This window comes from Fundulus heteroclitus, chromosome 4, assembly GCF_011125445.2.
Source record: "Fundulus heteroclitus isolate FHET01 chromosome 4, MU-UCD_Fhet_4.1, whole genome shotgun sequence".
Lineage (NCBI taxonomy): Eukaryota > Metazoa > Chordata > Actinopteri > Cyprinodontiformes > Fundulidae > Fundulus > Fundulus heteroclitus.
Window position 1 is genome coordinate 136,158 of NC_046364.1, and position 13,721 is coordinate 149,878.

Sequence of the window (13,721 nt, forward strand, 5' to 3'; positions counted from 1 at the left end):
AGAATCTTCACCAGCGTATTGCTTTGCATCAGTTTTTTGTTGCTTTTCATCAGTTTTTTGCTGCTTTGCATCAGTTTTTTGTTGCTTTTCATCAGTTTTTTATTGCTTTGCATCAGTTTTTTTATTGCGGATCTATTTTTCACTTGCAGTTCTCGGTGAATGGACGCCTGCATGTGAGCCAATCAGAGAGCTCGGTGTCAGGGCGTGGGACCATGGGAACATGGCTGCTGCTCCAGCTCTGATAAGCAGCTGACCGTGGGGCCAGCGGCCACTCTGATTGGCCAGGGCCTTCTGGCCTTCAGCATAAAATAACAGCGCCAGAACATCATCATCATCATCATCTTCACCATGGCCTCCCTGTGGATCGTCTCCTGTCTGGCATTCATCAGCACCGCCTACGGTCAGTTTACCTTGACTTTAGTTCAGCTGCAGCCCAGCGTGCAGCCTTACTGGACCCGTAGGAACCCATCCTGCTTCTTCATGTTCTCAGAAGCAGTTAAGATGAGCAGCAGAGCTGCCTGGTGGAGTAATGAACAGACTTTGGTGGTCTGAGTGCAGAATGAGAAGCAAATTCATTTAAACTGAACCAAGAAAAGACATGGACTCCTGCAGCGGTTCAGATGAGCCTAATAATAATATAATTTAATAATGAGCCTGCTTGGCTGGTTTAGGTGAACAGGCTGTAGATTAAACGGCTGACACAGCAGAACCGTCCTTTGAACCTGCGTCCTGTCCTCAGGCTGCGGTGTCCCTGCCATCCCTCCTCGTGTGACCGGCTATGCCCGCATTGTGAACGGTGAAGAAGCGGTGCCTCACTCCTGGCCCTGGCAGGTGTCTCTGCAGGTGAGACAGACACACAGCTTCCTCTTCCTCCTCAGAGCCTGACCTGTTTCTGCCTCTGCAGCAATCTACTGGCTTCCACTTCTGCGGAGGATCCTTGATCAACGAGAACTGGGTGGTGACTGCTGCTCACTGTAACGTCAGGTCAGTGCGGGCATGGAACCGACAACCATCTGTAGTCCCTAGAAGTTAAACTGCTGCTTTTATCTCTTTACGCAGTGACACAGAGTTTTATTCTCATCCTGTTTCTCCTCAGGACCTACCACCGCGTTGTTGCTGGAGAGCACGACAGGAGCTCCTTCTCCAGCGAAGACGTCCAGGTGCTGAAGCCTGCCCAGGTAAGCAGAAACCTTTAGCCAATCAGCTACGGAGCAAACGCCCAGGTCCCGATTAACCCTTTGTGGCCCTGCAGGTGTTCACCCACCCCAGCTGGAACCCCTCCACCATCAACAACGACATCGCCCTCATCAAGCTGGCCACCCCCGCCCGCCTGGGCAGCAACGTTTCCCCCGTCTGCCTCGCTGAGTCCACGGACAGCTTTGCCCCCGACTCCACCTGTGTGACCTCTGGCTGGGGTCTGACCCGCTACAACGGTGGGTGGGCTGCAGATTAAGCCTCGGCTGACCCGGGATCAGCTTCGGGTGCTCACCCTGCCTCTGTCCCCCACAGCTCTCAACACTCCCAGCAAACTGCAGCAGGCAGCTTTGCCTCTGCTGTCCAACAGCGACTGCAAGCAGCACTGGGGCAGCAACATCTCTGACGTCATGATCTGCGCCGGTGGAGCCGGCGCCACTTCCTGCATGGTGAAGCCCGCTCACCTCCTGTCTCACCTGATTGGATCCCTTTGTGGCTTCATGCTGAACGCGTCTGCTGTGTTTCAGGGCGACTCTGGTGGTCCTCTGGTCTGTGAGAAGGACAACGCCTGGACTCTGGTGGGTATCGTGTCCTGGGGCAGCAGCCGTTGCTCCACCACCACGCCGGCTGTCTACGCTCGGGTCACTGAGCTGAGAGGATGGGTGGACCAGATCCTCGCCGCCCACTGAAACCTGGAGGCTCAGAAGCTGCTCGTGGGTTAAGGAAAAAGCTCAACTTCAATAAAGCAGCTGGAAATAAGTGGCTGTCTCTGGTTCTTTCAACATTTTGTAAAAGCTGTTCAAAGTGAAAAAGTTTGAGCCTGGTGATTAAAACAAGACCTGGAGTGATGTGACTTCAGTGTTGTAGAGCAATTCGGTTCCCCAACGGCCACCATGGACCACAAGGGAGAACGTAGCATTGTCACAATGTTGCCCCTTTATAAGTTTCAATCCAATCTAGTCATTTGTTTAATTTAACCTTTGTTTAACCAAGAAATTGTCTCATTTCAATTAAAAAACTCTTTTTCAGGGGAGTCTTGGCAGACCTCATCTAGCTGTCATCTCCTCCCCTTCAACCTCCCTGTTAAAGGGGAGTTTTCCTCTCCACTGTGGCTTCATGCATGCTCAGTATGAGGGATTGCTGCAAAGCCATCAACAATGCAGACGACTGTCCACTGTGGCTCTACGCTCTTTCAGGAGGAGTGAATGCTGCTTGGAGAGACTTGATGCAACCTGCTGGGTTTCCTTAGAGAGGAAACGTTCTCACCAACCTGGAGGATCTGATGGAGTCTGACTTTGGAAAGAGCCTTGAAGATGACGTGTATCATGAATTAACGCTATATAAATAAAACTGAATTTATTTAATTTAATGGTGGTGTAGGGCTGGACGATATTGAAAAAAATCCATAAAAAAATAGTTTGCATGGCTTTCACTGCCGTATGTATCGCAAAGAAAACTCTCCTCATGAACTGGAAAAGTGAGAAGTTTCAATCAGTATAGATATTTTTTGTTGGACCATCGGGGGTTCGGGTTCTGTGGACTAATCTGCTTGGGGTCTGGGCCGGTGTATGCCCGGGTGTCTGGCCCTACCGGGGCCTCTGGGGTGCTGGGGGGCCTGTTGAGCTGGTCGGGGGGCATGGACATTAACAACTCATGGCAGATGCTCTCCCCTTTGGGGGTGTGCACTCTGCTAGTGGGGGGAGGGGAGGGAGGGGGAGTGGGGATGAACCCAGCCTGAGTTGAGTTGTTTGAATGTTAGTGATGGGGAACACACCACATCACACAGAAAACTCCAAGGACTTTGCAAACAAAGTCAAACATTTAAAGATGGCACCAGGGGAAACTCTGGTGTCTTTCGATGTCACTTCACTTTTCACTTGCATACCTACATCAGAGGCAGTAGAAACAGTCAGGAAACGTCTTCAACAAGATGACCTAAATAACAGAACTAATTTCACGCTGGACCAGATCTGTACCCTGCTGGACCTTTGTCTTTCTACAACTTATTTCAAGTTCAGCGATCATTTTTACAGACAGAAGCATTGTTGTGCCATGGGATCTCCAGTGTCACCAATTGTAGCCAATCTTTACATGGAGGAAATGGAAATGAGAGCTTTGGGAACCTTCAGAGCAGTGGTCCCCAATTCTGGTCCTCGAGGGCCGGTGTCCTGCAACTTTTATTTGTTACTCTGCTTCAACACACCTGAGTCAAATAATGAGGTCATTAGGAGGACTCTGGAAAATTGACAGCACACTGGGGAAGTAAGTCAGGTGTGTTGGTTCAGGGACACATGTAAAACCTGCAGGGACACCGACCCTCGAGGACCAGGATTGGGGACCACTGCTTCAGAGGAACACCACCAAGCCACTGGTTTAGTTTTGTGGATGACACCTTTGTCAAAATCCAGTTAAAAGAAGTGGAAGCTTTCACAAGACACATCAACTCGACAAGACAAGACTCTGCTGTCCAGTTTCAGTCCAATCTGCTGGCTTAATGGCTTTAACGACCGCCCATTATACTAAGGGGTGGACCTGTTTCGATTGAATTTGCATGTTATCTAAGCCATTACAAGGCATTTGTTGGGCAATGATATAAAGCTTGTTACTCCACATTACTCCAGACTTTTTGAATTGAGAAAGATTCCAGGAGAGGAAGCGAAACATCTTCAACTACGGAAAAAAGGTCCAGTTGCGTTGTTTTTTACTTTTTTTTTTTGGAATGACCATGACCTGGATGACTGAGAATCTTCACCAGCATTGTGTTGGGGTGGGATTACATTTTTGGATGGAGGGATGTGGATGGTTGGAGGGCTCCATGTCCGACCCCCTATCTCAGTCCTGGTCCGTGCCGTCTTCCGGTGCGGGTTTCATCCGGAGGAAGGCGGGTCTGCATTCGGGCGGGCTGGCTAACCAGGGTTTTTTGTTTTTTTTTGTTACCTTCAGGACAGCCAGGAGGCTTGGTGGGTGGGTTGGGGGGTGGAGGTGTTGGTCCTGGTGAGTGGTTGGCTCCCGGGCTATGGTGGTGCGGCTGGTGGAGCCTCCCTCTCTGTGGGCTCTCAGGGAACGGGCGTTCCTATCGGAGTCAGCAGGGGAGCTGGCTCCCTGGGAGAGCATGAGGCTCGTCAGTTCTTTTCTCCTCATACCTGGACTCCCCTCTTTAATTAAATTTTTCAATTAAATTTTATTTATATAGCTCCAATTCATGAAACATGTCATCTCGAGGCACTTTACAAAGTCAAAATCAATCAGATTATACAGATTGGTCAAAAATGGCCTATATAAGGGAACCAGTTGATTGCTTCAAAGTCTCTCCAAGCAGCATTCACTCCTGGAGAAGCGTAGAGCTACAGGGAGAGTCGTCTGCATTGTTGATGGCTTTGCAGCAATCCCTCATACTGAGCATGCATGAAGCGACAGTGGAGAGGAAAACTCCCCTTTAACAGGGAGGAGAACCTCCAGCAGAACCAGAACCAGGCTCAGTGTCAACGCTCATCTGCCTCCCCCCACTGGGGCTTAGAGAAGACAGAGCAGAGACACAGAAAGCTCAGAAGCTCACATTGACCCAGGAGTACTTTCTATGTTAGAGAAGACAGAGCAGAGACACAACAAGAGAGACAAAAAGCACAGAAGCTCACATTGATCCAGTAATCTGTTCTACATTAGATGGTAATAGCGGGTGATCTGTCTCCCCTGGATGATGTCACAGTTAACAAAATGTCAGACCAGGTGTACCTTCTATGAAGAAAAAAGAGAGAGAGCAAAAATGTTCTTCCTGCTCCATTACGTTGCCGCACATGCAGTAATCCAGTAATGCAGTAATCCAGTAATGCAGTAATCCCCCCTCCTTGGGGGGGGGGGGGGATTACTGGATTACTGTAATGTAATCATTACAGTAATCCAGTAATGCAGTAATGCAGTAATCCAGTAATGCAGTAATCCAGTAATGCAGTAATGCAGTAATCCCCCCTCCTTGGGGAGGGGGGCATTACTGTAATGATTACATTACAGTAATGCCCCCCTCCCCAAGGAGGGGGGATTACTGTAATGTAATCATTACAGTAATCCAGTAATCCAGTAATCCAGTAATGCAGTAATCCCCCCTCCTTGGGGAGGGGGGCATTACTGTAATGATTACATTACAGTAATCCAGTAATGCAGTAATCCAGTAATGCCAGTAATCCAGTAATGCATTACTGGATGGTCCCAATTTCTGATGACGTCCCTCACCACGATTTTATAATGCATTTTAGACACTTTTATTCACAACATTTTCACAACGCACATATATGTAGGGCATTGTCTGGGGAGGTGGGGGGTAAAGACATCTGGGGGGTCTTATTGTGTAGGTTTCACCTGTGATGGCTCCCTCCATCCCCATTCACATTTAGACATTGAGGGTTCTGGGTAGGTTGCTTGGAGGGGGTGCGCTGGCACCAGATACCTTCTGGAGGGTGGGTGGACTGTGCCGGGCACCCCCTTTGGTGCTCCCAGTTTTAAACACACTCGAGAACAACATGCATATAGGGCCCGGGTGACTTGCCAGGACTGGGGCTGACACTTCTGCTCTTCCCGGGAATGGGTGGGGGGGATTGGGAGGTAGTGGGCCTGTTAGTTAATTGGGAGGGGGGGGGGGGGGGGGTTCTGGTTGAGCGGCCCGTTCGGGTCATGTTGGCCCCATCACTGGGGGGCTTGTGCCGGGGGTGGTCTAGTTCGGGTACGGGATGGGGGGGTCGGGACCGAAGCAGGAACCGGGTAGGTTGGGTTGTGGTGGTGAGGACACTGTGAAAATAAATAAATAAATAAAATATAAATCCTATTGATCAATATAGATAATTATCAACATATTTTTTAAGTGCTACCCTGGCCATTTTATACTGTTGCCTAACAATCTATTTTTAGATACAGACACACAAACACTGAATTTAAACTCAACCTTTTATTCAATCAACTTTTTACCAAAACTGCAAGTATTGGGCGCGCTTGTGGCGCAGCGGGTAGCCAGACCCATATACGGAGGCCTTAGTCCTCGACGCGGTCCACCCTGGTTCGAATCCGACCCGCGGTCCTTTGCCGCATGTCTTTACCCTGTTTCTACCCCCCTCCTGTCAGCCTACTGTAATAAGAAGCGAGCCACTAGAGCCCCCCCAAAAAAACTGCAAGTATTTAAGAAATGAAAAGGAACCTCTCTGAAATCTTTGAAGGGGGCGGAGCTTGGGGCGGAGTGTTCCTGGGTCTGCGTTTGTGATTGGTTGGGAGGATATAATTACTAGTATTAACCTACATGATAGGGTAGAATGAAGGAAAACTGTTCTATTGAACTTTTTATTGACCCCTTTTTTATATCATTGAAATACGTCTATCGATCGATATATATTGTTATTGAACGATCGTCCAGCCTTATGGTGGTGACTGTCCACAGATCAAACCACACCCGGCATAAAACCGCAGTGGACGACGAGATCTGTCTTCTCCTGTGCAGCGCCGCTGTGTTGAGAGACGTTTAGCTGAATTTCTGTGTGCTGTCGACAAGAGGAGGGCCGTGATTCGGGTTTCTTGGCAGGACCAAGTTTTTGCTGCATCACCTGTTTCCCCCTGCATCTCACCTGGAAAGTCTTAAAGACTTAAAATTAACCTTAATTCATATGACGTACGGGCCGGAGGCCATGCGTCGTCAGAGCCGCCATCTTGTGCGGGGCACAGAGTAGCCCTGAGGCTCTTAGCTGCAGGCTGCTGTGTAGTCACACTAACCGATTAGCTATCGTTAGCCGATCTCCACCTTGAAGCTGAATTAGAACGTGCATGGACTTTGCTAGCAGCTAGTTTGCCAGAAGCGTTCCCATCTTAGCGTAGGCCCGTTTGGGTACACCAGCTTTACCACCTCAGAGCTATTTAGCCAGGATTCTTTCAATGCTGTTACCTTAAAATGCTGACATGTGGATTGTGATGGTTAATATTCATGTCAATAAAATTTCTATTCAACTGTGAGTTTATTACAGATTGCTACCTCTCAATTTATCCATTTCGACTTTTATTTTTGTTTGTTTTCTTTTATTTAGTACTGAGTCTTGTTTCTAGTAGTTTACAGTAATTTAGAATAATTACTGTAACAGGGAATTATCAGTTTAATAAATAACAACTAGCGAGAACTGAGGTGGTCTCTAAGAGTTACTGAATTACCTCCTTTTGAGTTAATAACTGAATAAAATAAGACATTTTCATTGGCTTGTGATGAATGAGTAATGGTTAAAATTCCAATTGCAATTATAATTGAAGTTGTCAATGTGTGCTGGACAAGTCTAACCCAACAACTCGTTAGACACCCTTTTCCAGGCTAAAAAAGTTAATAACTGTTCATTAATAAGCCAATTGTTAGTGCTAATCGTTACAGACTCATAGCCCTTGATCACAACCATTTGAAAGAATGTTGTTATAGCTGTCCTTTGATTTTGAATGATATAAATTATAATTGCCAATTATAATTGATAACAATATTTATAATCAAACAGGTATAATTGCATAATAATTTATACAAATTTTATAAGCACTACATGCCTTTTTAACTGTAGATATATCCTATATTTTCTGAAGATATAGAAATGTGCAGAGATAAACCCCACCCTTATTTATTTGAACTAACATTCTCTCTCTGTATCATAAAACACAGCAACATAATACCTTAAAGGGACTGCAAATAAATGTATTCTATTTACATCTACACTGGAACTATAAGTGTAACTGACCATGACAGCATTTAAAATATTAACTTCAATATTTCAACAAATGTATAACTGGGCTGTAGTTACTCTCTTTAGCCCATTTCATGTCATTTATCTTAACATTCCAAACACATTTCTCACATCATACATCTGAAGTGTAGATAACAGCTTCTCCTTACCTACATCCTCTCAGACAACTAATTATTTCCCTAACAATATTGAGCGGTCAACAATGATTAAATGTGCAGTAAATCTTAATACATAAGCGGCATGGAGGACCCAATACTGAACTTTGAGTAAGATTGGTGACACCAGGACTGATCTGTTACATGAGTGGTTGTCCATTTCATCATTCAAATGAGAACATATTAATATTCTATTGGTTTATACTAGTATGACTATTAAAGAACAGCCGATTAAACTTTAAGATATGTAAAGGCCTATATTAAATTAATTTTGCGACCGCATCAACAGATTAAATGATTTTTACTTTTTTGGTGTGCCAAATTATTCTCGTAATGAAGTAATATTTTTTTGGCTAAATCCCTGATGATGAGAATGTCTAGCTCTGCTTCTGGTTTGAACTAATTTATTAATGGACGGAGTAGAAATCTATGTACAATGAAACCAATATAAATAGTGTTCCTCTGTTTTATTTGTCTTTGCCTTAATTCTAGAAGTAGAAATAGTCAAATAAATAGCACTATTATTTTGTGGAACCCTAATTATTCTATTATAACTAAGCAAAAATCTAAAAATAGCAGTTATTTAGGCACCATCTAGTGTTGTTATACTTTATATATCATGTAAAAGAAACATCTGCTATTTATAGATGAACTGAAGGGTCGACAAAAAATGAAAGTAATAATAGCAACAAAATATTGGTAAAAGGATTTTTAATAGCCTACAGTTATTGCTCTTCAATCTTTCCAGCAGTCTTCACAGAATATTTAGTTTTATAACAGAGATTAGGTTTTTATTGATACTTCCCAATTAAATGCTATTTTGAGACGTTAACGTTGGTTACTTACATTTCTCAAGTTCAACAAATCAAAACAGTCTCTCCTGCTTCTTTACAGAACTGCACTCAGCAGCTTTCCCCTATTTTAGTGCAGCTAATATTTAGTTTTTAACCAGGACTAGTTTCCTGGTATTAATCTTGGTTACCGCAGAATCCCAGGATGAACTTAAATCTTGCGCTCCAAGCACACGTATGAGAGTGCTAGAAAACAGCCAATCAGGAAGAGGGAAGGCGGAACTGAAGGCAGAACAACCAATGAGAGTGGAGATAAACGGCACAGCACAGTCACGTGCGCTGCTGATTTAAAGAGACAGGACCGACCGGGCAGGCAGTCAGACGGAGCTGCGAGAGGAAAAGAAGCGATGCAGCAACAATGTTGTAAATTAGAAACATGTTATTTACACCGTATTATTGGTAGGGACATGTTCCTGTGGTCCCTGTGGCCCCTGTGGTCCCTGTGGCCCCTGTGGTCCCTGTGGTCCCTGTGGTCCCTGTGGTCCCTGTGGCCCCTGTGGTCCCTGTGGCCCCTGTGGTCCCTGTGGCCCCTATGGTCCCTGTGGTCCCTGTGGCCCCTATGGCCCCTGTGGCCCCTGTGGTCCCTGTGGTCCCTGTGGCCCCTATGGTCCCTGTGGCCCCTGTGGTCCCTATGGCCCCTGTGGCCCCTGTGGCCCCTGTGGTCCCTGTGGCCCCTATGGCCCCTGTGGTCCCTGTGGTCCCTGTGGCCCCTGTGGCCCCTGTGGTCCCTGTGGCCCCTATGGCCCCTATGGTCCCTGTGGTCCCTGTGGCCCCTATGCAACCCTACGTCCACTGCTTCGCCCCCTGCCATTGCTGCAACAGCCTGTGCTCCACGCTGTGACCAGCAGACTCAAACACAGGTTCCTCAGGCCCTTATTCTGATCTCCGGGGATATTAATCATCCTCCGCTCCCCCCCCCCAACCCCCCACCCCCCCGGTCACCCAGCAGCGCTCATGTCTGGTTCTTATCATCTTAGGCAGCTGGCAAAGCCATTTCTCTCAAAACAAAACCTTGAGACAGCTATTCATACTTTTATTACAACCCAGCTTGACTGCAGAATCTGTATTTGGACTCAGCCGGTCCTCCAGTTGGTCCAGAACGCCGCCGCCAGGCAAGACTTGATGCACCCTGCTGGGTTGCATCAAGTCTTGGACGAGTAGAGTTGGAAAAGGTCTGAGAGGAGATCAGGTGTTTATCATCTTCCCTGAATAGATGGTAAAGAAACAATAGAGACTGTTTCCATTTTTGTCCCTAATGAAATAATTAGTGCTGCATTGGTTCTTCAGGTTCTAAATGAAGAAGCACCTCCCACACACACAGTCATATTACTTTCCTCTGATATCATAAAGCATTAGACAGGAAATGACCTCCAGCATTTGTAAACACGGCATCCATTCATCTTCTGTCATCATGAGCACATCTGAGTTAATCACGTTAGCTTCCTGTTAGCTGTGGAAGGACAGACCTCACACAGGGTTCAACCTCACAGCCTTGTCTGATGGACAGCTTTTGCTATTTGGACTTTTCCCACTCAGAACCGACACGTGTGGCAGTGAGATCTGTGTGGAGACGTCTACGAACAGATTAGGGAGGGGCCTGATATCAGAATGAAGCATGAGATGAACATCACATCAGCAGCAACAGTGGTGCGGGAGCAATGGAGTTCCTCCTGCACCAGGTGGGTTGCTGGTTCCAACCCCTGGTTCTCACTTGTTGTGTCCCTGCTTTGCCGGCTGTGGGTGGGACTCATTGTACCCCTTCTGTCGGTCTGTCCCAGAGCAGCTGTCACTACAATGTAGCTCACCAGCGTCATCCTGTGAATGTGTGAGTGAATGACTGAATGAAGTGTGAAGCGCTTTGGGTCCTCAGGACTTGATAAAGTGCGATACAAGTACAGGACATTTACCATCTGATGCTTTGGTCTCTGACGGTAAAGGAGTTGATTTGAAGGGTGAAGCTCTGGGTTTGTTCCTCTGTCTACGTTCCAACACTCATCTATGGTCCTGGGATATAGATCACGGCTGAATGATCCAGATTCTGCATACAAGAATCCCACTTAAAGGTAAGGAGAGGCCACTGGGACCAGGTCCCAGGAAAGACCTGCAGCTTTCTAGCAGGATATCTCCTAACATCTTGGGACTTTCCAGATTGAGTTGACCTGCCCTTAAACAACCTGAAGACATCAGGCCAGCTCTACCTAAACAATAAATGTGTATGAATTCTTACCATATTTTATCATATCACTGTGTACAGTAATAATGATAATAATGAAACAAACTGAAAAAATAGGTGATAAAATGTCTGAATAATCTTCAACACATCCTTTCAGGAACAGAAGTGGAAAAAAAAAGCCAAGAAAAAAGTGTCACTTTTAATGTTTGGACTTTAAGTTTAATCAGTCAAAGTGTTTCTTTAAATCTCTGCCTTGCAGCAGGTAGAGGTCCTACAGCAGGCCAGAGGTCCTCCTCTGTTGAGATAATCTTGCTATGCCAGAATGACATCACTGTGACTGCTGCAGATCAGACCTCAGTCGTATGTATAGCACAAAGTAGAGAAGAAGCAGGCCTGCAGTCTAAGGCAGGTAAACAGCAAAAACATTGAATGATGTCACACTCTAACCAGGTGGCCTTTTGCTGCTGGATTTGCGATGAAGACTTTAGGTAGAAACTGCCGGTCTTTATCTGTCCGAGTTCAGCACTAATTCATGGACAATCTGGCAAACCTTTCAACCACAACAAGATCTCTTCTCTAGTGACAACACAGCCTTCAACACCTTCAGGGATTTAAAGACTAAACCTTTATTTCTTACAGGTGAGCTTTCAAAATTCCACCAACAATCTATTGTATATACACTTTAACAAACAATATCTACATTTTACCATTTAACATTATTAAATATTTAATAACTTTTTAAACATTGCACTGTATCACCATAATGAAAACACCAAGAAACCCATGTATAGAAATCCCCCACACTCACATTTATCCCATGGTTCCTCCCGGAACCTTTAAATGAAGAACCCCAACAACCCCGGGGAAGTATTTGTCCAAACACCCTGGAGAGGACAAAGAAAAGTCACATCTTAACCGGCACTTCTTTACACTCGCTTTGCTTCTAGTCAAGGCAAATATATTTATGTAGCACATTTCAGTACAAAGACAACGCTAAGTGCTTTACATGATTAAAACATAATAAAAATAAAAATAGAATAAAAGCAAGTTGGAATAAAATGTAGAAAGAAATTAGAAAAACAAGTAGGTACACCTGGTCTGGCGTTCTGTTAGCTGTGACATCATCAGGGGAGGCAGATCATCCTCTATTACCATCTAACATAGAAAGTACTCCTGGGTCAATGTGAGCTTCTGAGCTTTCTGTGTCTCTGCTTTGTCTTCTCTACCATAGAAAGTACTCCTGGGTCAATGTGAGCTTCTGAGCTTTCTGTGTCTCTGCTCTGTCTTCTCTAACATAGAAAGTACTCCTGGGTCAATGTGAGCTTCTGAGCTTTCTGTGTCTCTGCTCTGTCTTCTCTAACATAGAAAGTACTCCTGGGTCAATGTGAGCTTCTGAGCTTTCTGTGTCTCTGCTCTGTCTTCTCTAACATAGAAAGTACTCCTGGGTCAATGTGAGCTTCTGAGCTTTCTGTGTCTCTGCTTTGTCTTCTCTACCATAGAAAGTACTCCTGGGTCAATGTGAGCTTCTGAGCTTTCTGTGTCTCTGCTCTGTCTTCTCTAACATAGAAAGTACTCCTGGGTCAATGTGAGCTTCTGAGCTTTCTGTGTCTCTGCTCTGTCTTCTCTACCATAGAAAGTACTCCTGGGTCAATGTGAGCTTCTGAGCTTTCTGTGTCTCTGCTTTGTCTTCTCTACCATAGAAAGTACTCCTGGGTCAATGTGAGCTTCTGTGCTTTCTGTGTCTCTGCTCTGTCTTCTCTAAGCCCCAGTGGGTGGAGGCAGATGAGCGTTCACACTGAGCCTGGTTCTGGTTCTGCTGGAGGTTCTCCTCCCTGTTAAAGGGGAGTTTTCCTCTCAACTGTCACCTCATGCTTGCTCAGTATGAGGGATTGCTGCAAAGCCATCAACAATGCAGACGACTGTCCCTGTAGCTCTATGCTTCTCCAGGAGTGAATGCTGCTTGTCGGGACTTTGAAGCAATCAACTGGTTTCCTTATGTAGGAAATTTTTGACCAATCTGTATAATCTGATAGATTTTGACTTTGTAAAGTGCCTCGAGATGACATGTTTCATGAATTGGCGCTATATAAAGAAAATTGAATTGAATTGAAATGTCTTCGGGTTGTAACATGTAAATTAGTTGTTTGTTGTTTCTGCTCATTTGCTTTTAGTCAGTAGATTAATATCAAAATAAATAAGTAATAATAAATAGTGTTAAACTAAGTGTTAGTATTGACTAAATCTGCTGATTCTTCAGCTGTTGCTCTGTGACGCTGCATCCACATGGACAAGCTTCAAACGTTCCCACTCTGGGAACCGGTTCCACGGCTGCTTCATCTTGATGGGACGCCCTAACCAACAGAAACGTTTAAGGGAAACAGACAAACCCGTCTTTGTGTGGACAGGGCCAAAGATCCTTGGTGTTTTTGAATCTGTGTTCTTATACTGTGTCACCGGGGGGAAGACAATGACTCCCTCCCTCCAGTTAGCTGCTTCCCCCTCTGGCCCCATCTTGATCCTCTCAGGTCCCCTGACCAACAGTTGTAAATCCAAAAACTACTTTTCAGGAGACTTTAAGAAAGGAGAGGAGACACTTTCATGA

General features: G+C 45.6%; 1 protein-coding gene across 1 annotated transcript; it reads left to right on the forward strand.

The window, feature by feature from the left end:
• The first annotated feature begins 294 nt into the window (after positions 1 to 294).
• On the forward strand, positions 295 to 1,953 carry LOC105921085 (chymotrypsin B). The gene is made up of 7 exons (XM_012856763.3): positions 295 to 400; positions 740 to 843; positions 905 to 984; positions 1,097 to 1,178; positions 1,253 to 1,433; positions 1,510 to 1,643; positions 1,722 to 1,953. Exons 1-7 carry the CDS (start codon positions 349 to 351, stop codon positions 1,881 to 1,883), a joined length of 795 nt encoding a protein of 264 aa, XP_012712217.2. The 5' UTR covers positions 295 to 348; the 3' UTR covers positions 1,884 to 1,953.
• Positions 1,954 to 13,721: the final 11,768 nt, after the last annotated feature.

Excerpts from the sequence above, each read along its gene's own strand:
- LOC105921085 (XM_012856763.3), top strand. The coding sequence starts at position 349 with ATGGCCTCCCTGTGGATCGTCTCCTGTCTGGCATTCATCAGCACCGCC. Across the intron at positions 844-904 it reads CCTGGCAGGTGTCTCTGCAG|CAATCTACTGGCTTCCACTT; the intron begins GTGAGACAGACA and ends CTGCCTCTGCAG. Across the intron at positions 985-1,096 it reads GCTGCTCACTGTAACGTCAG|GACCTACCACCGCGTTGTTG; the intron begins GTCAGTGCGGGC and ends GTTTCTCCTCAG.